Source organism: Hemicordylus capensis, chromosome 1 (genome assembly GCF_027244095.1).
Source record: "Hemicordylus capensis ecotype Gifberg chromosome 1, rHemCap1.1.pri, whole genome shotgun sequence".
Lineage (NCBI taxonomy): Eukaryota > Metazoa > Chordata > Lepidosauria > Squamata > Cordylidae > Hemicordylus > Hemicordylus capensis.
The window spans coordinates 329,841,106-329,869,091 of NC_069657.1; the positions used below are offsets into that span (position 1 = coordinate 329,841,106).

The window sequence follows — 27,986 nt, forward strand, 5'->3', positions numbered from 1 at the left end:
GTCACTACACTATTATTTATTAATTACATCGATCACTGTTTTACCACGTGCATGGCCTTCCTCCATCTTCTGGAAGGCCTTGGGGACATCAGAGAATGAGAAAACTTGATCAATAACTGGATGAATCTACAGGAGAAAGCAGACAATTATTCTTTTATCCACTGCAACAAATACTTATTTTTTTATTTGATTTGATTTCTATACCACCCTTCCAAAAATGGCTCAGGGGGTTTACACAGAGAAATAATAAATAAATAAATATAAGATGGATCTCTGTCCCCAAAGGGCTCACAATCTAAAAAGAAACATAAGACAGACACCAGCAACAGTCACTGGAGGTACTGTGCTGGGGGTGGATAGGGCCAGTTACTCTCCCCCTGCTATATAAAAGAGAATCACCACATTTAAAAGGTGCCTCTGCCACATTATCAGGGGTTACCTACTCGGCTGCATCTGACTCTCACCATGTAAGGATGCAGTTGACTTGCTGGTCCTGTAGTAGCAAGCATGACTTGTCCCATTAGCTAAGCAAGGTCTACCCTGGTTACATATGAATGGGAGACTACATGTGAGCACTGTAAGATATTCCCCTTAAGGGATGGAGCCACTCTGGGAAAAGCATCTAGGTTCCAAATTCCGTCCCTGGCATCTCTAAGATAGAGCTGAGTGAGACTCTCAATCATAGAACCCAGCTGCCAATTTCAGCAATGGAGACCATGACTACCTGGATCATGTAAGTGCTGAGTTTGCAGACCCAAACAGAGGTCTGCTTGTCTGTGGCTACCAGGGTAGGAGCTCTTCCTGCCCCCAAACCACCACCCCCCATGTGGTCATGTGAAAGGGCTCAGTATTATGAAAAGGAGATAGGCATCTACTGATGCAAGTATATCTGCTCTTTCCTACCTGCATTTTACAAGGAATGCCAGGAGAAATGAAGTAACCAATTTATGGAGCAATAGTTTTCTATATGTGATTATATGGACCAGCAGAACAACAAATGAAGAAGTACTTTGAAAAGCAAAAACACATAAATACAACCAAGAGACACAAACTGGAGTACTGTGTATCAGTACTGCCACTAACAGGGACTCCAAGAGGTTGACTACAACTCCCAGAATCCCCAAACAAAAGCCATAGCAGCTGGGGATTCTGGGAGTTTTACTTAAACAACATCTGGGAATTCCTGTTATAGGGAACACTGTTGTGGACATATCCTCAGAGGAGTAAAATATCAAATACTACAACTAACGCTAGAAGGAAAGCTAGCAGGGGGGAAATCACTAGGAAGGAGGAGGAACGGATGGATGGATGACCTGAAAAAATGGTTAGAAATGGGCACAGAAGGTATCATCCACAATTCTAGGGACCATGATATATGGCTTTTGCTGGCCACCAACCTCCCAATCAGAGAAGGCACATGAAGAGACAGCGATCACTTAAGCACAGATACTGTCGTTTGAGAAGCACCTCTCAATATATGGCCCATAAACTCAAATGGCCTGATCTTAGGACATTTGTATCCCCTGCTCACCTTTATCTTCACAACAAACTTGTGAGATAGGCTAGCCTAAGAGACAGAAACTGACTGGCCTAAGATCAACTAATAAGCTTTGGGTCTGATCAGAGATCTGAATCCAGCTTTCCAGGTCATACTCCAACTTTCTAGCCAGAACATCACACTGGCTCACTAATGTTGCCTTTTCATAAATGTAAGTACAGGTAAATTCCTCTATATGCGAGGGTTGCGTTCTACGCTACAACCACAGATAACCGGGCATTAAGGCAGGACATTAAGGGAAGGGGGGCGTTAGGTTCCTGTAGGCTGGAAAAATGGGTAAAAATCAGCAAAACACACACCCCAGAAGGAAAAAAGTGCCCTACCATGCTCTGTGGGACTCCAGCTGTCCAGGAATGCCCCCCCACCCACCCTGTCCCCCATTTTTCTGTGAAAAGGGGGGGGGGTTGTTTTTAAAAACTAGCCACAAAATGGGTCCTTTTCCGAAAACTGCTCCTTTCCCCAAAACTGCAGATACGTAGAAATTAACCCTTTCCCCCCACATGTGCAGAGGTCGAGTGTCAATTACTGGACCGCAGATACACAGAACTGCAGATGTTGGGTCCGCAAATAGTGAGATTTGCCTGCATCAGCATATATTCTGAAAATTACAACACTTGATTAAACATGTTTCTGTTCCTCACACTTGTAAAAAGAAACTTGGTACATGAGGCTACTGTTTGTAAAGCTTCATAATCAAAAGACAAATTGCATTCTGTCCCTTGAAAAGAGATACATCAGAATACAAAGAAAGGGTGCCACAAACCACTCCCACCACTCTTGAGAACATCTGTCTTCTCCTTTTGTTTGAAATACTGACAAACTTTAGAATATTCAAGATTTGCAATTGTCACACAGCTCCCTGCAAACCTTTGGATGCCAAGCACCCACACATTAATACGCGCGTTTCTTTCAAAAGGAATATGTAAATTCCAGCTGAATTTTCCAGCTCATAAATTTCCAGCCTGATAATCCCCATAACACACACTTCACTATTCACAAATGGCAAAGTGGACGCTGATGGTTGACAGAGGAGGAGACTTGGTAGTATTTCTTTGTCCAGGCCGCACTGCTATGCCACACACACTAGATTTTTTACAAATAAGATGTGGTTCATAGGACTGATCTCAAGGGGGCATACTGCCACTATTCTGCAATGTTCATACTGCTATCTTTTAAAAACAAAACAAGTGCAGTAGCACATTGAGAAGAGCCCTGGATTTAACCTGAGATCATTTTAAAAGGCTGCTGCAAAATGCTCAGAACTCATAAGTTACATTAATGACGACCTGTGGTCTGATTGGATTGCTGGCCCTCAGCAATGCAGAGAAGCGACATGAACGTTAAACTGATGATCACAGCAATCTGGCACATGAAATACTTTTTCTGGCTGGCTGATCTAGACTCATTGTTTCAGTAAACCCAAAAAGGGCTGACTGTGTACCCAGCACAATATGTCATTGAGTGTTTACTGCAATCAACCTGACTAAGACAAATATTTCTTCCTGTGCACAGGCGGACAGTCAGGCAAATACATTCAGCAAATGGTGACGTGAGAGTATGTGCAGATTAGCAGGACAATGAAAACACTATCTATTTACAGCTATGCATCAGCCCTCTAGCCACAGAACACTTGTTTGTTCAGGGAAATGGGATTAAAATGATGAAGTCCAGGGAGGGAAAGGATTATATGCACAAATTCAGACATGCTAGTCTGAAATTATTTTATACATAATTAAATATATCACACACACACACCCCCTGGGTTCTAATTACATACACTGTCTAGTGTACATTCTTGGCAAGAGTGAGCTCTAAATCATTTCACTTAATTTCAAACATGAGCCTTAAAAAGGGGGTGGGGGGGAAAGCAGTTTCCTCCACAGAGCAAGGGATTCGACAAAGACCAAATCTAAAAGGTGTGGAGCAGTGGGCTGGGGAGACAGCACCTCATCTGCACATTTGCCCAGCTACCTCTGCTGAAGATGCTGTTGTTCACCAGGGCTTCTTGCTATCCCCACCCTCTTTCCACCAGCAGTCAAAAGGTTAAATCATCTCCTAAATCATAGGACCTCGGGCAACTTTCGTGAAGGAAGGAAGGGAGGGAGGTCATTCCATCACCAGAAGCACAGCTGGGGAATATGAAAAGGTAAGAAGGTAGGCAACAAGGGCTCTGAGGCAGTGAACTACAGCCCTCTAGCCACAGAACACTTGTTTGTTCAGGGAAATGGGATTAAAATGATGAAGTCCAGGGAGGGAAAGGATTATATGCACAAATTCAGACATGCTAGTCTGAAATTATTTTATACATAATTAAATATATCACACACACACACCCCCTGGGTTCTAATTACATACACTGTCTAGTGTACATTCTTGGCAAGAGTGAGCTCTAAATCATTTCACTTAATTTCAAACATGAGCCTTAAAAAGGGGGTGGGGGGGAAAGCAGTTTCCTCCACAGAGCAAGGGACTCGACAAAGACCAAATCTAAAAGGTGTGGAGCAGTGGGCTGGGGAGACAGCACCTCATCTGCACATTTGCCCAGCTACCTCTGCTGAAGATGCTGTTGTTCACCAGGGCTTCTTGCTATCCCCACCCTCTTTCCACCAGCAGTCAAAAGGTTAAATCATCTCCTAAATCATAGGACCTCGGGCAACTTTCGTGAAGGAAGGAAGGGAGGGAGGTCATTCCATCACCAGAAGCACAGCTGGGGAATATGAAAAGGTAAGAAGGTAGGCAACAAGGGCTCTGAGGCAGTGAACTACAATGTGCATGTTATATTTGTTTCCATGCCTGAAAGCATCAGAGACCACACTTGCAGAAAGTGTAAGCTGATTGTTCTGTTGGAAGAGAAGGTAAGAGGGCTGAAGGAACAATGTTCTACACTCTGCCTCATTAGAGAGGATAAATAATTCCAGGACAGGATATAGATACTGGGCAGAAATTCAACAATGACAAATGCAAAGTTCTGCACCTACGAGAAAAAGCAAATGGTATAGAATGGGGAAACATCTGACTTGGCAGCAGTACATGTGAAAAAGAGCTCAGGATACAGCTACTCACAAGCTGGATCAAGAGTCAGCAGCATGATGCAGCTGCAAAAAAGGCTGATGCGATTTAAGACTGCATTAACAGAACCATGGTTTCCAGTCACAAGTAATACTTCCACTTTATTTCATACTACGGTAGTTAGACCTGATGGAGTAATGTGGGTGCTGCACTTTAAGAAGGATGAAGACAAACTGAAACAGGTTCAGAGGAGGGCAGAGATGGCCTGGAAAATAAGCCCTATGAGCAAAGATTGAAGGAACTCCACATAATTAGCCTGAGAAGACATCATAGCATTCTTCAAATCTCTGAAGGGCTCTCACAGAGGAGAGCAAAGACTTGTTCTCTGTTGCCCCGGAAAGTATGACTAGGTCTCAGGAGCCTCGGTTTCAGGAGGGTAGATTCAGTTAAACGTTAGAAGAAATTTCTTAATGGTAAGAGTAGTTTGACAATGGAACCAATTACCTAAGGGGATGGCGTGGGAGGCCTTCAAGCCGAGGCTTGAGCGCCACCTGTTTGGGATACAAATACAATAAATATTTATATATCGCTTTTCAACGAAAGTTCCCAAAGAGGTTTACATAGATATAAATAAATAAATAAAATGGCTCCCTGTCCCCAAAGAGCTCACAATCTAAAAAAGAAACATAAGCTAGACACCAGAGGTAGAATAGAGACCTCAAATCAAGATGACTCACTTTTGGAACAATGGCACATCTTCTCAGGAACCTAACAGCTGAACAATGAAACAAAGCTCCGTCTGCCTGCCCCTGCCGGATTCTGCTTGCAAATCGAGATTGCCTGGGGAGACCCTATTCCACACTCCTTGCTCTAAGGTACAGGTGAGTACACAAGACAAGGACTTCTTGGTGCCCAGATTCTGCAAGCCCCTGGCTCTCCTAGCCTCTTTCCTCTTGTCCTTTTGGAGACTGTTGAAGACAGCATTACTGAAGCAGGCCTTCAGTGTGGTTTGACTGCTGTACCGCCGAATGGTTATTTCTCTTGCCTACTGCTGAGGATATTTTTATCGTGCTGCTCTTTTTGTGATGTGGCACACTGTAATTGCTTTCATGCATCAATATACACTGCTTGGGACCAAAAAGGCTTTGACCAAAAAGTGGCTGAGAAATAGTAAAATCAGTCATTCAATACTCCTGCAGCAAGTGCGGGAGCAGTTCTCAAAGAGAATGTATTATTACAGATGGCAAAAAGCAGGAGTCAGATGTAAGGGCAGCAAATAGGGTTACCAAAAGAAAGAGCTAGATTGCCTGTTCTTCACTGGCTAGCATCCTAGGTAACTGACAGCCCAGGTAACACAACTACAGAGAGAATGACACTGAAAATCTGCACTATTTCTTAAAAGTAGTGCAACAATGTTTAAGTTATCAGAGCATATAGAAGGACCTTTTACTTCCCCTCCTCCCATTAGCAACATTCCTTTCTGATACCAAGGAACAATTTAGGCTGCATTCTAACCTTTCTAGCACAGCAGTTCTGCATGCGGCCCCCATAGCACACACAGGTGCATTAGAAGGGGCATCTTGCCTCTCACAATGAGAAGGATGGATTTTCTGTAGAATTGTCCGCAGGCAAGCAGTGGAAGACTGCTTTTGGAGTCTTCCCTAAATGTTCACCATTGGCCTTGTTTGTTTTATTTGACCAGTGCTATGAAATCCTAGATAAATGTGAAAGGTGATCTGATCTCACAGCTGCATCTCACTTTTATGCCTCTCTTCTTCCAGACACATCTTGCTTTTAAGCAGCATTTCCCCCCTTAATAGGCATCCCTCGCTGTCTCACTTTATCTATTCTGTGTTTATTCTTCTTCTGGGACTCAAATTGCAACTACTGTCCCTTTCCCAGATTCCTAAAGTCAGCACCCAAATCCTCACAGAACCCGTCACTGGGACAAGCTGACTACAGCAGAAAACACACCAAGCACGCATCTGTTTGCATCACTAAGTGAAACTTAGCTTATGAAAGCAAACATTTATAGGAGTATACAATACAAGTGCCCCAGTTTCAGAGAGGAGCCGCTCTTCACAACAGAGAAGACTGCATAAATCAGGAGAAAGGACAGCTTTTTCAGCACAGAGCAATTTCGCCACTTTGGACAATGCATCTGAATTTTATCCTCACAGCCTTGCAAACAAATTATATTCGAAAGAGTGAAAAGATTCTACAGCAAAGCTTGGGAACATCTGAAAATTAAACTAAACATCTTTCATCCACAAACTGAGAATATAATTGGCAGAGAATTCTGAACCAGCTTTAATCAGTCTTAATTAATTAATTAATTAAATTACATTTCTAGCCCACCCTATACCCAAAGGTCTCAGAGCATGTTACAATAAAACCAATATAAAACATAATTAAAATACATCATAAAATAAAAAATACAGTGCCTGAGAGGGGAAGAACCACTACATTATAAGTCAAAGCCCAGAGTAAAGAGGGGTGTCTTCACCATGCATCTTGCATTATGGAATGATCTTCTTTCAATTTAGCCCCTCTGTTTTTTATCATCTAAGTTTTTAACAACAAATGAAGCACAGAACTATCCACTTGATGTAATACCGTGTTTCCCCGAAAATAAGACACTGTCTTATATTTATTTTTCCTCAAGGAGACACACTATGGCTTATTTTCAGGGGATATCTTATTTTTATTAAGTGTGGTACAACAATCTACATTTATTCAATTATAGTTGAGAGAGACCCACAGACTGTTGCTGATCAGTGTTGGGGAGCAGCAGCTTTACTGGTGTGTGTGTGGGGTGAGAGAGACCCACAGACAGGGGCGTAACGATACCGGTAGGGGTGGCAGGCTGCAAGCTGAGGCATACAGTAGAGGAAAGTACGGTTAAAATCTCCTCAGAAAATCTCCTCCTCAAAAATCTCCCCTCCTCCTGGCGGTGGTGGGCAGCGGCGAGAGTAAGCGCGGCGGTGGTGGGAGGCGGCGAGAGTATGCCAGGAAGCGACGTCGGGCCAGACGGCAGGCTTCGGCATCGCTCTGCGCACTCCCACCCGGTAAGCATGGCGGTGGCGGGCGGGAGTGCGCAGAGCGACGCCGAGGCCTGCCGTCTGGCCCGGCGTCGCTTCCCAGCGTACTCTTGCCGCCTCCCGCCACCACTGTGCTTACTCTCGCCGCTGCCCGCCACTGCCAGGAGGAGGGGAGATTTTTGAGGAGGAGATTTTCTGAGGAGATTTTTACCGTACTTCCCTCTACCGTGTGCCTCAGCTTGCAGCCTGCCACCCCTACCGGTATCATTATGCCCCTGTCTGTGGGTCTCTCTCACCCCACACAAACACCAGGGGGATAGAGGAAAAGCTTCAGCAAGCAGCCTGCTACTGAGCCAGGAGAGATCACCACTATGTCTTATTTTCGGGGTATGGCTTATATTGCACAACTGCTTAGAAATCCTGCTACGGCTTATTTTATGGGTATGTCTTATTTTCGGGGAAACACGGTAGTTTGCAAACATTTGCCTTGCATGGCAAGAGAGAGCCTGGTCCTTCTCTTGCCCTATTTCATCTGTGATTCCCAAAAGTATGACTTAACTGGGGTACACACACAAAATGGAACAATGGCATACATTTATGCAAATAAAAAAGGATTAGTTTAGGGCTGTGTACAGTGCTTTCATTAATGGCTTTAACATTAAGACTAGCCCTCAGTAAAGACAGAGAACAAAAGAGTAAGCAAACATTTTTACCTTCATTGTTAATCTTATGACAAAAGGAACACCAAGCCATCCACAAACAGATGAAGGACATTTTCAATAGCACTAGCATTCACCTGGTCAGAGTCTTACGCAGATGGCTTAAAGCCACACCCCTCCTCTATTGCATACACAGAGGCAGCCTCAAAATCTTTCCAAGCAAACAGTGACCAGAAGGAAAGAGGTATTCCCACTCTCTCAAGTGGCGATGCAGCATTGCTTATGGGTTTATTCAAGGTCATAGAGATTTTACTACTGTTGCCTGAAAGTGATCATCGAAGGGCAGTGAAGCGGCGTATTGCTGTAGATACAATAGTCCTCTGGTGCATTTTTTCTTATTTGCTACATGAGAAACTGACCAACTGTCAAGATTATCACGGTGAAAGGTATGCAGGCAAAATGAGAAGCTCAGGTGTGCTCTGTGTATGTAGCAAACTGCACACAAAAAGGTCAATATGAACAAATCAGCAGTGAGCCAAAGAAATAACTCCAGTTAATTCTTTGGATCATTGCTGATTTGTTCATCTTGACCCTGTTGATATGTGTGTGTGTGTGTGCGCGCACACACTTTGCTACATACACAGAGCACACCTGAGCTTCTAGGTTAACTGGAGTTAACATGACAGTGAAGACCAGGACGTTCTTCTCTGGAAGGCAGATACAGCCTTAAAACCAGGTTAAAAGGCAAATGCTGTTAAAAGCCAGCAGACTGAAAGAGAAGCACAAGCCTGCAGGTATGTCATTCTTAATTATGAATGACATACCTGAACCAGTACCATAAGCGTTTCAGTAAACAAGCAAAGAAGAAATTACCAATTCAAACATACCTTCCCTGCATCAACAAGAGCAGTTATTTCATCCAGAAATGGGCCGCTCGGTGTGAAAAATGCCCACCGGTAATGGATCCCTTTACAAAGATGCTGTAGCAGAAAGCAAGCACGTGGTCAACACTGAACAAAAAAACCACCCAAAACCTCCAAACATACCAGAAAAGTGTTGACTACATAAAGCAACTAGGGATGTACGAAAAAAGTTCTGGGGTTTGGTTTGGGGTCAAACCGACCCTCCCCCCCGGTTCCATCCGGATCAGGACCTAACCCCGCTGCCAGTTTGCAATTTTTTTTTTAATGGCCACCACGCATGCACAAATGGCCTCTGCGAGGCCCTGGACCATGCCAGGTCTCACAGAGGCCATTTGTGCATGCTCGGTGGCAGCCAAAATGGCCACTGCGCCAAAATACTCAGGCCCAAACGAGCTGGAAAAAGCAGTAAACTGGGCTGCAGTAGTGATTATCGAGGCCGGCGGGGGGAGGGGGAACCTTCACAGGCACACACACCCCGAAGGTGCAGGAGGCAAAGAATTTATTTATTTATTTATTTTTCACGAAACCCCCCCAGACCAGACTGAACTGACCCGGGGTGGGCTGGGGGTTCAAAGGGTGGCCGGACCAAACTGGTCTGGTCAGGTTCGAGTGTAGTTCGCACTCGAACCAAACTGGATCAGCCGGTTCCATGCACATCCCTAATAGCAATGGGAAGAAAGTTAAAGCATTTGGGCTTGCTAATATACCTTTAACGCTTTCGCACCAATGGTCACTCCAGTCTGTAACATGCCATCAGCGACACCAAGCCTGTCCACATTCACTAAGAAGGGTGTTACCAAAGATACGTATGTGGCCCCGGACCACTTTCTGAGAAGATCAGGAGCCCATTTTTCAGTGGACCCACCAACATTATCTAGGATAAAATCAAACCTACCAATAGAAAAAAATGCAAAGAAGTTATTGAGAATGGCAACACCATCATCTGTTGAGAGTGTCAAAGGAAATGGAATGCGACTCTGAGATGAGGTGGTGGTAGGGTGGACTCTGGGTGACTTGGAAGTAGTATCATTGGAAGGGAGCAAGATTGCTGCCACACTAACCCTTTATTCTGGAATACAGGAGGACTTCATTATCCGCAGGGGTTCTGTTCCCGTGGGTAATGAAACTGTGGATAATGAAGCACTGAGTCTATGATATCACGGGGTAAGGTTCCCAGACTTAACAAAACAAAACACCAAAGCACCCAAAAAACACAAAGAAGGGCCAAATAAAGTCCTCTACCATGTGCCACAGGCCTTCAAGGTTCCAAGGAAGCCACCCACAAGTCCAAAAGTACCCAAAATTCAGAGAAAAATTGTGGTTGTTTTTTGTTACACAAATGATCCATAAAACAGCTCTCCTCCACAAAATGGCGGCCGGAAATGACTTCCGAGGACATTTGTGGCCACCCCCAACCCACGGATATGTGGAATTGACTCCTTTTGGTTGTGTTTTCTCTGCGTATGCTGAGGTCGGGTGTCCATTTCCCAACAGTGGATATGTGAAACCATGGATGGTGAGTCCGTGAATAGTGAGGTAAGCCTGTATATTTATTTGGAATAGACACCATTCATTCATTCGCTTTTAAGAAAAACCACACGATTACCAACTCATTGCATTCCAGTGTTTTGTATTGTCCTCCTGTCCTTTCAAACCTGGATACGGCAATTTTAAAAACTTAACCTGCAGCTGTAGAGCCAGGTTGTCCAAGGCAGACTGGCAAAACACTAGAGTGACTTTTGGTTATGTCCCGTTTCCTCCCTCTCATAGTTCTACTGAACAAGTCTTCAATTAGTAACTGTCTGTTATGCAGCATCAGGCTATTTATGAAGTCATTCTTCTGACAGCCAGAAGTACTGCTCAATAATTTATGTTATTATTGCAGTTGTAATGCTCTAAAGTAGTAGTAGTAGTAGTAGTAGTAATAATAATAATAATAATAATAAATAATGTAGGATGAGACATTTATCTGGCTGCAAAGAGCAACATTTCGAACCTACCAATATGCAATACACCATGACTAATTAAATTCAAAACTCTGTCTCCTTGCATCTCCATTCTCTCCTTTCTCAATTCAGTCATTAGCTGGAGAGAAACAACTAACCAACAATGACTCTGAGAAACCCCTTTAAAAGATACCAGGCATCTGGAATTTGTTCAGTTCAATCAGATTTGCCAACGGAAATCAAGTCCCAAGCACATATCATAAGTCCCACTGAACCAAATGGAACTTTGTTGCCTGTGGGGACAGGCATCACTGAATTTTCATGAGGAACACAGTATTTTATTAAGTGCCCCATAGAACCAACAGTGTAATACTGCTTCCAGATGACTGCATCAAAGCAATGCCACAGAGCAGCACTGAAGAACCCAAGTACATTAACAGCCCAGCTTGTCCTTGTGGGTTTACTGGCTCCACCCAGCTGTGGCAACCCTAAGCCTAAGGCATCTGAGGCAAAAGGAGAGCTGTGGGTGGACAAGGGCAGGCTTCAGTGCTTTCCCTCCTCCCTGCACTTGTGTGTGCACATGCTGGTCCACTCTGGCGGTGACTGCATTGAACCCAAATGTTTCTTTAAAGAGGGTTCACAAAACTCACAAGAGTTTCCTTTCACTTGGAGAAGGCAAATGAAAACCATTGTATAGCCCATCTCAAAATTAATATACAGCCATTCAAAGTGTTGGTGCTAAGCTTTAGAGCCCTAAGCATCTTGAGGCCAAGGCACCTGAAAACCACCTGCTCCCATGCAAACCTGCCTGACCATGAAGACCATCTTCAGACCCCCTGCTCAGAGTGTCCCCATCTTCTGGATGGCAGGCAGAAACAATGAGAAGAGCGTTTTAGGTTGCAGCACCTTACTCCTCTTCTCCTTCTCTTCACCAGGTCAAATTCTTGATTACCTCTAGGAAGAGACTGAGAACACTACTGTAGTTTTTTTTACCTTGTTATCCTGTATTGTCCGAGTGCACAAACTGGTTCGCCACGAACTAGGCCAGTTCAACCAGTCCGATCATGAACTGAGCCGGCCTTCAAGAAGGCTGGCTGGTTGGCGATCGGACCAAACCAAGCCCGGCTTGTGGCAGACCAGTTTGGTGTGCTTGTAAAGGGGAATCCGGTGAGGATTCCCCTTTACAAGCAAAGGAGAAGCCTTCACAAAAGGCTTCTAAAGGGCAGCAAGATGCACTTAAAAATAGATGATAAGGTCCCTTCCTTACCACCCCTGGCCCACTGAGGAACAGCAGCACTCCCTCCCTTCAGCAGCCCATGCGTGGCGACGGAGCAGAAGCAATGTGTGGTCAGCATGTCGATGTAAATGGACTCTGCGCATGTGTTGAGGCTCGGTCACTGCTGGAGCTGCGTTGCCGCACATGGGCTGCTGAAGAGAGGGAGCGCTGCTGCTCCACAGTGGGCCAGGGGCAGTAAGAAGAGGAATTTATCCTCTACTTTTAGGTGCATCTCACCACCCTTCCTGGCTGCCCTTTAGAAGTCTTTTGTGAAGGCTTCCCCTTTTGTTTCCAAAGTGGAATCTTCACTGGATTCCCCTTTACCAGCTTGCCAAACCAGTTCAACCTGGTTTGGCCAAACAGACCGGACCGCCTGGTTCGTTTAACCAAACCAGGTCATGGAACCACAGTCCAGTTTGAATTCCAACCACAGAAACCAGTTCCGTGCACATCCCTATAGTCTGTTTTAATTGTTACCCTTCTAACAGCTGTCATCATGTTATTTTATTGTGATTACATATAGACAGACACCTCACTAATGCATATGAGGAAGAGGAGAGGTAGAAATATAAATCAATAAAATAAACTTATTCATTGCTATCGCAACAATGCAGTTACAGGAAAAACTGCCCTTTCTCCAGCTAAATACTGCTTTCAGAATGACTGGAAAATGCAAAACCCTCACCACAATAGTGGAAGGAAAGTGTGAGGAAAGGGCGTTCTGCAGAAAGTGAGGTACAAATATGTCTTCCTTGTTCCATTTGGGGAACAGCCCTTAGAAACTGAGAAGCAACAGCAGTGATGTTTGCATTATCCCTATTCAGAAAGAAGTCCTGCCAAGCTCAAAGGGATACCCTCTGTAGTTGGTAGTGTGTTGAACTTTGCAGACTTCATATACAAGGGCATGATGTTAAGTAATGTAAAGATTCAGCCTTGCAACCACTTTGCAAAACAGAAGACTTCAGTAATTTAAGTCATCTTGCGTTACTGCTACTGCAGAACTGTCAAAGATAGGCAACCGGTAGGAGTGTGCATGGTTTTGGTCCGGCATGATAGACCAGACCGCCGAACCGGTCCGGAGGTCCGGCTGGGCGGGGGACTGTGACTTTAAGCGGGGGGTGGTGGTAGTACTTCCACCCCACCCCCCCGCCGCGCTTCCCCCTCCAGCACTGTTCCTTTAAAAAATCTTCTTAGGGCGGCAGAGCTCCTCTCTGACGCCCCTGCCCCCGTCGTCGTTTGAAAAGCTTTAACAGAAACGAGCGCTAGCGGTGCGCATGAGCCCTGCGCACCACGCACGCTCGTCTCTGACTCTGCAGTGCACGAGCCGCATACGTCACTGTGACGTATGCGGCGCACGCGCTGCATTGTCAGAGACGAGTGTGCGCGCCGCGCAGAGCGCATGCGCACCGCTAGCGTTCGTCTCTGTTAAAGCTTTTCAAACGACGATGGGGGCAGGGGCAGCAGAGAGGAGCTCTGCCGCCCCAAGAAGATTTTTAAAAGGAACATCGCCGGAGGGGGAAGCGCGGCGGGGGGGGGGGAGTACTACCCCCCCGCTTAAAGTCATAGTCCCCCCCTGCCGGACCGGGGGGGACTCCGAGCCACGCACACCCCTAGCAACCGGTTCAAAGTTACCAGGCAAGTGCAGAACTGCCTTAAGTGACTGAAGACATTCACCGAATGCACTTTTCATTTATCTGCATGGATACGTACAGTGGTAACATTTTCAGCTGCTCTTCCACACTTCCAGATTTATAATCAATCACATCATCAGCTCCAAGACGTTTTACCAGATCACTGGCATCCTGAGAACAAACGGCTGTCACATGAGCACCCCAGGCTTTCATTAGCTGAAAAAAGAACACACGTGACAAACATGGTCAAGTAAAGGCTCCCGGACTAAAATCTGCTTTCTACCTGTTCCACCAGAACAAATACTTTCTAACCCAAGTGAGAGTAAATTTGTATTGTGCATCAATAGGAGTGGCGGTCTCAAAGTCATAAGGCTCGCACTTCTCTAAGTAGTTTCTAGCATTTCAAGAACACAGAAAGAATCCTCTTGGGTCAAACTAACACTCCACCTCTCCTGGCACCCTGCTTCCCACAGCGGGCAGCCAGATGCTTCCAGAAAACACACAAGGAGATCACAAAAGCAAGAGTCCTCCTGCGATTTGTCCCTCTAGAACTGCTATTTGGAAGGACATTGCCTCAGGAGGAGGTTCCTTCGAGCTATTGTGGCTAATTGACATGGCTAAAATGCTTCCTCTGTAAATGAAGCATTCTAAAATGCTTCACCTGTTGTTTACACCACAACTTCAAGTGAGTTTGGTGACAACCTCCAGACCAAAAGCAAATGCAGTAATGCCGCATCTCAAAAGTAATAAGATAATCACATCATATAAGAACATGAAAATAACGGAGTGGAATGACATTTTAAGTCTCTCACTGTATCAGAATAGGGGTCTTTCCCTTTTGGCTCGAAATCTCAGCCTAGAGAACCAGTTGTAACTTATTTACCTGTATAGCAAAGGTACCCACTCCACCCGACGCACCAAAGATCAATATCCTGTGAACAAAAACAATTCCAGGTAATAAGCAGATTAGCCCATTAGGCGCATATTTCTAGACTCCAACAATCAAAAGGAGCTAAACTGAAAGAGTCTCTATAGGGCAAAATAATTTCCAAATGATAGAGGGCAACACTAGAACAATGAGATGACAAACTGAAAGTGAACATAACCTAAGAGAAGATGCTAGCACAAGATGGCAATGTGGTGCCCTCCAATGTAGTGGTGAGAAATGATTACGGGGCTTTTTATTATTGATTGATTAGATTGGATTGGATTTCTATACCGCCCTTCCAAAAATGGCTCAGGGCAGTTTACACAGAGAAATAACAAATAAATAAGATGGATCCCTGTCCCCAAAGGGCTCACAATCTAAAAAGAAACATAAGATAGACACCAGCAACAATCACTGGAGGTACTGGGGTGGACACGGCCAGTTACTCTCCCACCTCCAAACAAAGTGAATCACCACATCAAAAGGTGCCTCTCTGCCAAGTTAGCAGGGGTTTAGATACTAACCAACAACACAACTGGCACTCTCAGATGCGTGAAGGAAACTTACTCAAAACAGAAGGCAGCCAGGAACACCTTCTGGTTTCTATGCTTCTTCTATCTTTAGAAACCTACACCAGTCAAACAGACGTGCTAAGGGCTGGATCAGCAGCTGGCTGGGCTCAATTACTCTCTACTAGTATAGAGAGAAGGCTACTAGGCTCAATTACTCTCTACTAGTAGAGAGAGACCTAAAGATAAATAAAACAAGGAAAAAAGAGTATAGCTAATGAACCAGCAGTCCCTTACCCATCTATCTCAAAGAACTTCCTTACTGATGATGGATCTTAAGTCAACAGCAGGAGTACTTTCAGTATACGAGAGTTATGCTGGTCAAAGACCAAAACAAAGACTATGCTATACAACGTATAAGAGAGTAGGCCTTACAGGGAGAACTCTGAGGCAGGAGAAGAGCAGGCCAACACCGTAATATCTAAACACATACTAAATAATCCTTCCTGAATGCATCTTTTCTTGCTTCTCATGGAAAGCAAACTCTAACTCTTCCATCTATCTCCAGCTAAGAACAAGAAACAGTAAGCAGGGGTGTGTGAGCCATTCGGCTTGAGGGGGTTGGGGTCAACCTGAACCTGGCCCGGTTCAGCTCAAACTAGCTCGAAAATCACTGGTAAAGGTGAATCCAGTAATGATTCCCCTTTAGCAGTAAAGGAGGGGACCAGGGGGCCTGAAGGAAAAGAGATGGGGACGGAGTGGAGGAAAAATTTGCCTTGAATTTTTCAACTCTTTTTCTTCAAGCCCCTTGGTCACCCCTTCCCCTGTACTAGTAAAGAGGAATCCTTACCAGATTCCCCCTTACCCGTACGATCTCGACCCGCCCCCCCCGCCCCCCTGAACTGGGGTCAAATTCAAGCCAGGGCCGGTTTGGGTGTGCACAAAACCAGACAGGACCAGGTTCGGTTCGGGTCCTGTTAGAGCCGAACCGGGTTTTCCAGTTTTGTGCACATCCCTAACGGTAAACCTCACAGATTGCTCCTATGAGCTTCTGTGCTGACAGGAGTTCACAGGATCAAGCAGTGAGGTAACAGAACTCCTCAGATGTGAAATAAGGCAGGGGGGACAGTAACTGATCACACAGGACTGTTGGGAACATACATGATATACAGAGAGCAAGAACGTATTGATTGAACTATGAAATTTTATTGTACCTGACATAGTAGGAACATAAGAACAGCCCTAATGGATCAGGCCCAAGACCTATCTAGTCCAGAATCCTGTTTCACATAGCAGCCCACCAGACGCCTCTGTAAAGCCCATAGGCAACAGTTGAGGGCATGCCCTATTTCCGGCTGCTGCTCCACTGAAATTGGTATTTAGAGGCATCTTGCCTCTAATGCTGGAGGTGGCCCACAGCCACCAGACTAGTAGCCACTGACAGACCTGACCTCCATGAATTTGTCTAAGCCCCTCTGAAGGAGGGAGAAAAATATCTCGCTGTCCACTCTATGCATAATTTTATACACCTCTATAATGTCTCCCTGTAGTCACCTCTTTTTCTAAAAAGCCCCAGATGCCTCATAAGGAAGGTGCTCCAAGCCCCTGATCATCTTGGTTGCCCTCTTCTGAACCTTCTCCAGTTCTACAATGTCCTTCTTAAGAAATGGTGACCAGAACTGGACACAGTACTCCAAATGTGGCCGCACCATAGATTTGTATAAGGGCATTAGAATATTAGCAGTTTTATATTCAATCCCCTTCCTAACAATCCCCAGCATGGAATTCGCCTTTTTCACAGCTGCACACACAGACTCGACACTTTCAACAAGCTGTCTACCACGACAGCAAGATCTGTCATGTACAGGCTTCCTGGTCAGTCACTGACAGCTCAGACCCCATCAGTGTATATGTGAAGTTGGGGATTTCCCCCCAATATGCATCACTTTACTCTTGCTTACATTGAACCATGGTTGTCATTTTGTCACCCACTCACCCAGTTTGGAGAGATCCTTTTGGAGCTCCTCACAATCTGTTGTAGATGTCACTACCCTAAATAGCTTGGTATCATCTGCAAATTTCACCACTTCACTAGTTACCCCAACTTCTAGAGCATTTATGAACAAATTAAAGACCACTGGTCTCAGTACAGATCCTAGGGGACCCTACTTCTAGGGATGTGCACGGAACCATGGAGGCGTGGTCCGGCACTGGGGAGAGTGTGTCTTTAAGGGGGGGGGGTTAGTACTCCCCCCACCACCACTCTTCCCCCTCCGGTGCTGGACTTTCCTAAAACATTCTTGGGGCGGCAGAGTTCCCACTTGCCACCCCTGCCCCCGTCGTCTTCCAAGTTAACAAGCAGAAACAATACATCACAATGATGTATGTGGCGCGTGCGCCAGCGGCAACAACGGGCGCACATGCCGTGACGAGCACATGCGTGGCGCCAGCTTTTTCTGCTTATTAACTTGGAAGACAACGACGGGGGCAGGGGCAGCAGGGAGGAACTCTGCCGCCCCAATAACGTTTTAGAAATGTCCAGCACTGGAGGAGGAAGAGTGGGGGGGGGGCGTGGCGCCGAACCGGCCAAATTCCAGACCGGTCCGGAGGCCTTTTGCATGGCCCTGGACCGGTCCGTGCACACCCTACCTACTTCCCTCCATTGTGAAAAGTGTCCATTTTTTGCTACCCTCTGTTTCCTATCCTTCAACCAGTTATTGATCCACACATGCATCTGTCCCCTTTTCACCATTCCACTAGGTTTACGTTATACCCACTACATCTCTGTTTTCATTAGCAGCCAGGCACTCCACTCATCCATCTTGGCTCAGAGGCTTCTGGCATTGGTATATGAACACCTATACACCAAATGTCTTACCTAGCATTGGCGTGTGCTATCTCCCTTACTGTCATTTGGCCTTTTTGACTAGCTGTCATGTGTTTCCTTCTGCTCTACTCCTGGTTGTACTCTGTCTCTTTCTGATTTATCTGAAACATTTGTACCCGCACACTTCAATGGAGTTTGCTTGCTGAACCAGATACCACCCAGTTCCTGTCGGCAATCCCCCAGGCATAATTTAAAAAGTGGCTCTGTGACCTTTTTGATGTTGAGCCCCAGCAGTCTAGTTCCATCTTGGTTCAAGTGGAGCCCATCCCTTTTGTACAGGCTTCGCTTCCTCCAAAATGTATCCCAGTGCCTAACAAATCTAAACCCTTCCTCCCGGCACCACTGTCTCATCCATGCATTGAGACCCCTCAGCTCTGCCTGTCTCAGTGGTCCTGTGCATAGAACAGGTAGCATTTCAGAGAACGCTATCCTGGGGTTTCTGGACTTCAATTTGCTACCTAGCAGCCTCAATTTGCCTTCCAGGACCTCCCGACTGCATTTCCCAACACTGTTGGTGCCATTGTGCAGCATGACAGCCGACTTCTCACCAACACTGCCCAACAGCCTATCTAGACACTGTGTGATGTGTGCAATCTTCACTCCAGGCAGGCAAGTCACTTTGTGGTCTAAACGCAGGTCACAAACCCATCTCTCTATGCCCCTAATGATCATATCACCTGCTACTTGGCAAAGAGGCACCTTTTAACATGGTGATTCTCTTTATTTAGCAGGGGGAGAGTAACTGGCCCTATCCACCCCCAGCACAGTACGCCAGTGACTGTTGCTGATGTCTATCTTATGTTTCTTTTTAGATTGTGAGCCCTTTGGGGACAGGGATCCATCTTATTATTTCTCTGTGTAAATTGCCCCGAGTCATTTTGGGAAGGGCGGTACAAAAATCGAACAAACAACAACAACACTAGGAGATCCCAACTCCCCGGAGGAGTCTCTCCTGTGCGAGCTAGCTTCAATACAAGAGTTATTTTAAGCCACAATTTATGTAGTCCAAAATATTTCAAGATGCACTATAACTGAGCAACCACCCACATAGATGAAAATAATGGAGAAGCTTCTCTCTCACTTAAATACATGTAAATGTGCTTTACAAGACACTCCAATGCCAACCTCTTAATATGTCAGTTTTGGTTACTTACCTTTTATTGCTGCAGTTATCCTCCTTTAGGCCTCCAACCTGGCTCATTGCAGACCATGTTGTCAGACCAACATAAGGCAAGGAAGCAGCCTGTAGATGACTGAGACACCTGGGCTTTCTTGAGATCTGTACAGAGCAAAAAAGCAGGCAAAACTTGTGTGCTACTCAAGGCCAAAAGAGAGGAAGCTTTTCAAACCCCAGCAGCTGGGTTTTCTTGTTTTTCAGGCTGCTTCACATATGACATTTTCCCTAGAAGGATGCATATGAATATACACATGTATGTCATTCAGTGTCTAAACAAGTCCCTATTTTGCCACATGGTTGGAAGCTTCAGAACTGGAAAAAGAACAGACATTTGAACATATGCACAGACATAAAGAAAAAATGGCATAGGCGATGTGTTGCTTATACATGTGGATACTATTCAAAAAAAGTAATACTAATCTTGTAAATCAGAAGCTACCTAATAAATAAAAATTGCTCCTAGGTCACCTTCCCCCTACACACTGCCCTGACACTGAATTTTATTAGAAGAAATTCAATCATGAACCACCCAGAGAATTGTGTATGGGGAGATATAAGAATGTGTCAAAACATGGAAACCCACAAGACTGCTCAACAGCTGCTGCCAGATCATTCATTTAATATGTGTTTCTATTCTATGTTTTAATCCTATGTTGCAATCCATCCAGAAAACAATGTGTTATGATGCGGCTAACAAATAAAGTTTATTATTATCATCATTTTCATCCTCTCATTCATTACCAATGCGAAGGTCATTGTGCAGTGCTTGATTTTGCCAGCTGGGGGAATGAAGCAGTGTGCTATTGCAGTCACCACTCTGGCTCACTGTGATGTGGACCCATGGGAGGATACACAAGGTAAGGAGGTTAACTGTTTCAGATCAGGGAGATGTAAATAGTGGAAATGCTATGGTATGTTGCATACTCCAGCAGACTAACTTGTCTTCTCGAGTATGCAACATACCACAGCGTCAGCTTGTGAAGTTGATCAGCTTGTGAAGTTTTAGGCTGCAATCCAAAACAAGTTTACTAGAGAGCAAGTCCCACTGAAGTCAGTGGGACTGATTTCTAAGAAAACATATGTAGGATTGTATTATAAACTAGCTGATCCAGCGCAGAGCATCTGCGCCCCTAGTTCTCCCTGTCTCTTCTCCCCATTTTCATTCCCCCCCACTTCAGCTCCAGTTCATTCTCCCCTTCCCAGTCTGCTTTCCCTCTCTGGCCGGCCTGGCTGGCGCTTTCCTTCCTAGCCCGCCCACCGGCCCGGCGCTTTCCTTCCCCACCCAACCACCCACCGGCCTGGCCAACGCTTTCCCTCCCTGCTCTCCGGTGGTGCTTTCCCTCACTGGCCGGTCTGGCCTGCACTTTCCTTCCCCACCCACCACTGCCATTTTCTCCCCCATCCCTGTCGCTATCCAGGCAGCTGCCTGCAAACTCTCGTGAGAGCTGCCACACATGGGATTAGTAACGGGTACGCCTTGGAGAATTATATATAAAGAAGATGTTGTAAAATTAAGTTCACAAAGTGATGTTTCGGGGTGGGGGTGAGTGCTTCGTTTCAAAGCAAAGATTTTGTTTCATTACCTCATTTCCACTCACCACCACAAACTCAGACAAGGTGCCTTGCTTCCAGGGAGCAACTGCTGCCCATACCTTAAAAAAGAAGAAGCCCAAAGCTCAGATATGTTGCTCAGTGCAATAGCTATAAAAAGTAGCTTTCTGTCAAGTAGTACATTTTCTATGCCTCCAGAAAAATGATCTATTCTCACACAAGAAACAATGAATAAAATGCTCATTTTACAATAAGGTGCTGTATAATATATGCAGCTTTCCCCAAACCGAAACCCATAATTTTCTCCTTTGGGGCTATTCCCCATACTCTCATGAAGCACTACAGAACAGGCAAGATATAGAAAGAGTCTTTAGCAAGATTTGCAACCTCTGCTTCAACAATCCTGGGCTTTGCTAAAAGAGAAACTGCATATTGAAGTGCTTTGTTGCTGAGATGGACGGTTTAAAGCAATTCAGAATCACTCCTGTTCCTTCTTAACATTACCTCATCTCCAGGTTTGAAATAGGACACACTTAGTCCACATTCCATCACAACTCCAGAAACATCCCGTCCAAGAGTCAGAGGAAATTCACTGCCTTTGCTTTTAATTTGCATTGGATCACGCTTCAGACTTAACGCAGCAGCTCCATAGCCACCTATCCCAAAAAAAGAAGTAGGGAATGAAAAAAGTTTGAGGGGTTCTCGTTTAGACCAACCTGGCCCAATGGCTCATTCAAGTCAACATGCCCTCATTTCACTCATCTTCACAATAGTCATGTAGTAGTGGATTACATTATTCTCATGTTATAGATGAGATGTGAAGATTGAGAAACGAACACTGAGTTAGGACCTGGATGAACCACTAAAACTAGATGGCCATTTAACAAATCATGTTTGTTTACTGGATTTGTATCTCACCATATGGCCCAATGGACCTTCCAGGCAACCCATCGCAAAACTACCACCACACATTGGCCTTATAAGGCTCACTATAAGTGATCCTTATAAGGCTCACTGTCTACATTCAATTTAATGTCATGACTTGAAATACCACTCCGTGTGTTTAAAGAACAATTTTAATAAGAAGCAAGCACAGTAAGCAACCGTGCCATTTTCTCTGTTGGGGGGGGGGAGCGGCAGGAGGGATAAGTGTACCCTCCCCCGCTCTTAAAGCAGCACCCCCGCCGCCTTCGAGCCTTCCTGCCACGGTCCCGTGCACATCCCTAGCAGCTAGTGAGGGTCTCATTACCTGTCCCTGCTTGCCTCTACTCTATGATCCCTGCCTTGACTCCTCAGATACTTCCTGTAGTGAATCAAACCTCTTCCTTTCCTCCTAGAGAAAAGATAGAAACATCTCTCTCTCTTCCTACTTATTCATTATGTAGCTGATAGATAGGTCTTTCCTATCTCAAATGTACTTCACCAATAAACTAGTTAAGTAACTTAGAATCTCCATGCGTGTTACTTTAAATAGCTACAACAACTACCCAGAGATGTGGTTTGCAGGATAAAAATATGTTAAATAATACTAAAATAAATAAGAGTCTGCACTCTGTAACTGGAGTGGTAGCTTCCTTGGTGCTTTGCTAAATAATCACAAACCCCAACAAAGTAATCAAAAATATTTCCCAAAGTGCTTGCACTAGGATCACTGAAAAAAAGACATGAGGTCACATTTTCCTAACCACGGTAGCTACTGTAGTTACTACAGGCAGGAGGATTCTGTAGGAGCCAAGGGAGATAAGTGGCACCAAAAGTCTGGCAGGTATAGCCAAACAGATTTGAGGTTGGGTACAGAAGATCTGGCAGATTTGTGTGTGGTTTTCTGAAGTTTGCCTTCACTGCTTTAGGCAGTTATAAGTTTCTTAGGAGTAGTCTACAAATGCAGCACAAAGAAATGGTAGAATCCAGAGGTGATTTATTTAAAGATGTTATCTAAGGTTTGTTTCACTACTGATTAGTGAGGCTGAAATCATGCTTGGTTACAAAGTTGATGATTTGAGCTTCTCACAACACTTAGTTATTTTACACACAATATATAAGGCTTTTTATATATTATATATTTTCACCTTTGAACCCAGTTCCTTCCCAGAATTGTACTTCACAACCCCGTCTTTATTACAGATTGTCCGAATAATCCAGTCTTTTATTGTTTTTTAGACTGTCTTATCCTTTGAGGCCGCATTCAGATGTAATGCCAAACCAGAGTTAAATATGGCCAAGGTTGGAACTCTAGTATACTTGAATTCACAAAACCATGGATACAGGCTGAAAGCGACCTCTGGTTTGCCTCGCCAAACTTCATATTGAACCTTTGGTTATCTCTTCGGTTTGCCACCAAGACCTGAGATTTGGGCACCAAAGAACTATGTTCAACTTCTGGCACAGCCATAACCACATTTTCGCAGCTATTTCCAAATTGCAATCATAGAGGCGGTGGTGTAGACCTGCCCAAAGACGTGGCTGTTCCAAGCCTTCGGCACTTCTCGCTGGCACCTCTCACAGAACCAGCTCCATCCCTTCTGTTGGCTATGCAGCTATGGATTTACCAGACTCTCCTCTCCCAGGAATCCCTGCACCTGCAGACCTGCATACGGTGCAAAGCTGGACCAAGCGCAAGAACTTTAAATGGGTTTAAAGGCCTGACCCCTGTGTCTACGCCATCCATGCAAGCAGGTATGCCTTGCATAACAGGGGGACAAATGGCACCCTCATGGCAGAGAGAGCCAGTATGAAGAGGGCATTCCCTCTCTGGGTGGGGAGCACTTTTTTTTTTGGAGGGGGGCTCCTGTCCTGGTTTAAGAGGCTGCCACAAGCAGGGATTCTTCCCCGGGGGGGAGGAATGTTCCCTCCCTAGGCTTACTCATGAGCAGGGCCGGGCAGCTGGATCAGCACTGCTCCAGCGAATGAAAGGATTCTTTCTTTATGATAATGATGGTACAGGCCGGGGGCAGACAACACCCACTCAAGAGAGTGCCAGACCACAGGGGCTCTAAACAGAGCTAGGTTGCTATGTGGAAGGAAGTTGTGTGGAGGTGTGCCTTGGAGACTGCTTTCCTTGTCTTGGGGACCATGGCCAAGTTTCTGCAAAACTGTGACCCCCATCAGCACCAGCCTGCCCAGCCATGTGGAAATGTGCACCCCTGCCTGCGCCCCCAGGGCCAATGCCATCCTGGGGCAGCTGGGAACTAGGGCTCCCCTCTTCTGAAGATCTACATGCAGCACGATGCTGGACTAGACCCAGGAACTTCGAATGGGTGTAAAGGTCTGTGCCTGAACTCGCTGTCTCCCCTGCCCATGTAAATGGTTAGTTCTTTGTGGGAACAGTCTCCTCCTTGAGACTGTTTCTACCCAGACCCAAATTACCACTCTAACTAAACTTCACTTCCATGTTATAACTGCTACTCTCTAACTGCCTCTTATGATTGTCAGCTCCATGGATTTCGAAGACAATTTACATAAAAGCAGTCCTGCACCATTTCATCACAGGCAAGCTCACAATAATCGGTGTCCAATATCTATATATATATATAATATATAGATCTATCAAAGACACTAAGGTTGTACATGGCAAGCCCCAGGGAGGGGGTGGGCGAGGGCGCGGCGGGGAGGGGAGGGGGCAAGGAAAGCACCAAAGTCATAGTGCACAGATGATCTCTAGTAACTATAAGTTCTGTTACTATAAACTATATAGTAACAGAATCCTATATAATAAAAGGCTAAGTGAGTGGCCGTGGCTTTGGAACGTTGGGGATCTGCGTCCCTGCCTCCCTGGGTTGTTCTGGGCCTGCGCAAAGCGCAGGCCCAGAAGAGCCCAAGGGACACAGGACCTCAGACACCAGTGTCCCACAGCCACGGGCGGCCATTAGCCGGTGTGTGGCGGCGGGGGAAAGTGGCCAAGGCGGCGGCTCCGCCGCCGCCTCGGCCATGAGCTGAGGCACGGCAAGAGGAGGCCGAGGCAACCAGAAGCGGCCGCCCTGAAAAAGGCGAGGGCAATGGCGACGGGGGAAGACCAAGACGGGGGACAGGGAAGCTGGGCGAGGTGGCGGCGAAGCCGCCAACGAGGCCCCCGCCCGCTCACAGCCGTCGCCCCCGCCTGCTCACCCGCCCTCCCAGCTGCCCAAAATGAAGCTTGGCGAGGTGGTGGCGAAGCCGCCAACGAGGACCCCGCCCGCTCACAGCCGCCGCCGCCTGCTCACCCGCCCTCCCAGCTGCCCAAAATCACCTTCCCCGCTCCCCCCCCCAAAAAGATTAAGGGCCAAAATGGCCCATGAGAAGGTTGCCGCCCCCGCCTATCGCCCTCCCAGCTGTCAAAGACCACCTTACCCGCTCCAGCCCGAGGGAAAAGAGCAGAGCTCCTCTCTGTGCTAAGTCACTGCTCAAACTGCCGCTATGGACGCAAAGACGCCTATTGCGTCCATTGCGACAGTGTGGGCAGCAGCTTAACACAGAGAGTAGCTCTGTTCCCGAGTTCCTCTCTTCTCCTTCGGGCTGGAGCGGGTAAGGTGGGCTCCGGCAGCTGGGTGCGCGGGAGGGCGATAGGCGGGGGCGGCCACCTTCTCATGGGCCATTTTGGCCGTTATTCATCCACCCCCCCAAAAAAAGTAAAAGCAAAATAAGGAAGAACAAAAACAGAGACAACAACAAAACAAAAAACAAAAAGAGAGAGGGGACAAGGGGGGAAAAAAGAGACAGAAAGAGAGAGAGAGAGAGACAGAAAAGACGGGATAGAAAGCTAGCGCCCGTTATCATAACGGGCTTAAAAATACTAGTAGTAACTATAAATTCTGTTAGAATTGGAGTCTTTTGCAGCAAAAGCAAGTGTTTAGAGGCTCCTTAAAGATTAACAAATTTACAGTCTCACCCCATGTAAAGTTAAGCATGCCAATGCCTAGAGACATCAACTGACTTGGGCACACTTCACTCTACTTAGGACTGAGATGTTATTGTGAAAGAAGCACTTATAGGCAAAAGCTAGCTATGCAGCTATATCCTAGCTATGCAGCTAGGCCTATGAAAGCTTATGCTACAATGTCACGTTAGTCTTGCCAGGAAGTGCTTGCCAGGAAGTTCCATATTAATCAGCTATTACTGTTCTACAGGACAGAATGACATTTCATAGAAAACCACTGAAATTTAAATGCACAGCACAAGGCAAGTTACTGGGACAGCACATATGAATCACAGCATTCCCCTCGACTAATGCAGACTTTATGAAGGTCATATAAAATTGCATTAACATCACACTCAGTAAACACTAAGGTATGAAATATATATCCTTAATAAGAATAAGTGGCATTTATATAGCATATAAGCATCTGAAACACTTTACATAAGCTCATTAATTCTTATAACAAGCATCTAAGACTGGCCAGTATTAATTGCATTAATTGACTCTCCACATATATATATATAAACACTTACTTCTCATATTAAGGTCTATCGGATTTAAACTTGCAGCATGGACTTTGATAATGACTTCATTGGGTAAATGGATCACAGGGAACATCATGTCTTGTGTGAATCGTAGCACATCATTTTTTCCATAACGATCAATCACCCAGGATGGCATACTTATACATCTTTGACAGGAGATGTGGAAATTTCTACACGGAAGTTGCCTACTCAAACTCTTCCCCGTGTCAAGGCAGTTTATTACTGAACTCTGACAGCGCAACAAGCTACTACACACTTTCCTGCTAATTATGTGTACTTTAAGCAACATGATTGCCAATGAAAAAGAAATGCGAAGGCTCTTTAACTACTCACAAAGTATAACCAGCACTTAAACGCATTCTTTTTCATACAAATCAGAACAGACGTAATCCTTTCTAAAACGGAGAGGGGTTGTGGTGTTTTTTTAATTAGTTTGCATAGTAAAAAAATAAACAACCCTCCCTCATAATTGCAAGACTATCTTTCCCTTCCAGTATGATAAAACTTGGCGTGCGGGGAGAGAGGGGCGGACTGGCTTTTCTTGTCACGGTGTCATTCCTCCCCGAGTTTCACAGGAAATAAAACTCAGTAGAGCGGGCATGTTCCCTTTCCTGCCTGAAACATCAACTCAGCCAGCTCCCTAAAGGTAGGGACAGGCAATGAAGCTAATCCTCGTCCCCTATCAGAAACAGCCCCCAAATTACTAACATCCAAAAGCTGTTTCCCGTCCCCTCCTCCGGCAGAACCTACAGCCCGCTTGGAGATCCGCCCTGCCTTGTTCCTGCTGTTCGCCCGGAGTCTCCTTCAGGCAGGCTCCCACTCCCGTCCCAGCTGCTCCCAGGCACCCAATTCCCCTACACGGATTCGCACGCTCTATCTTCCCGGCCAATAGAAACACAGCATCGTTCCATCCTCACAAGGTTGAGCCAATGAGAGATCGCGATGCTAGGATGCGCTGTCCAAGATGGCAGCGCCCATGACTTCAACCTCACGCTACCGATGCCAGGGACTAAGGAGTTCGGCAGTTTCTTAGCTCTTAGACCCGGCTCTCCGGGCTAAGCGAGGGAGATGCTGCGCGCTTCGCTCCGAGAGGTGAGGCTGCGAATACAGGCAGAGTAGGGCTGTCTGTCCCTTTAAGGGGCGGAGTACACGGTCTGTGTTTTTTTCTTTTAATTGCTTACAGATCTCTGCAAAGGTTCTGTGTCTGCTTCGAGGAAGCAGGATTACAGAAACGCTATTTTTGTTTCTGGTGGTCGCATAGCTCCCTGTATGGCAGCTGCTTGAGAGGCATAATTTCAAATGCACTGAATGAAATTAATTGCATTTTTGCTGGGGAAAAGTCACTTCTTGTATTTCTGCCAGTTAATTAGTTCCTGCAGTCACCAGTAGGGTTGCCAACTGTCCCTCGTTACGCAGGATGTCCCTCATTTCGGGGATGAATTGTTGATCCTTTTA

The 27,986-nt window shown here is 45.7% G+C and overlaps 2 protein-coding genes across 3 annotated transcripts in view; one reads left to right on the forward strand and one right to left on the reverse strand.

Annotated features, from left to right (window-relative positions):
• On the reverse strand, window positions 1-27,448 carry RTN4IP1 (reticulon 4 interacting protein 1). Of its 2 annotated transcripts, XM_053288881.1 has the most exons (10): window positions 26,520-27,448; window positions 21,600-21,751; window positions 21,128-21,196; window positions 19,522-19,646; window positions 14,927-14,975; window positions 14,123-14,259; window positions 9,898-10,081; window positions 9,155-9,247; window positions 5,072-5,118; window positions 1-126 (listed from the first exon to the last, which is right to left on the reverse strand). In XM_053288881.1, exons 1-10 carry the CDS (start codon window positions 26,818-26,820, stop codon window positions 33-35), a joined length of 1,251 nt encoding a protein of 416 aa, XP_053144856.1. In that variant the 5' UTR covers window positions 26,821-27,448; the 3' UTR covers window positions 1-32. The 2 variants fall into 2 exon arrangements, with proteins under 2 accessions (XP_053144856.1, XP_053144934.1); XM_053288959.1 differs by lacking the exon at window positions 5,072-5,118 and having other exon boundaries at window positions 26,520-27,436.
• Window positions 27,447-27,986, forward strand: part of QRSL1 (glutaminyl-tRNA amidotransferase subunit QRSL1) — a 27,350-nt gene continuing 26,810 nt past the window's right edge. The window contains exon 1 of the mRNA XM_053288773.1: window positions 27,447-27,623. Coding sequence (XP_053144748.1) covers window positions 27,600-27,623 — 24 coding nt within the window. The 5' untranslated portion in view covers window positions 27,447-27,599. The remainder of the gene's footprint in view (window positions 27,624-27,986) is intronic.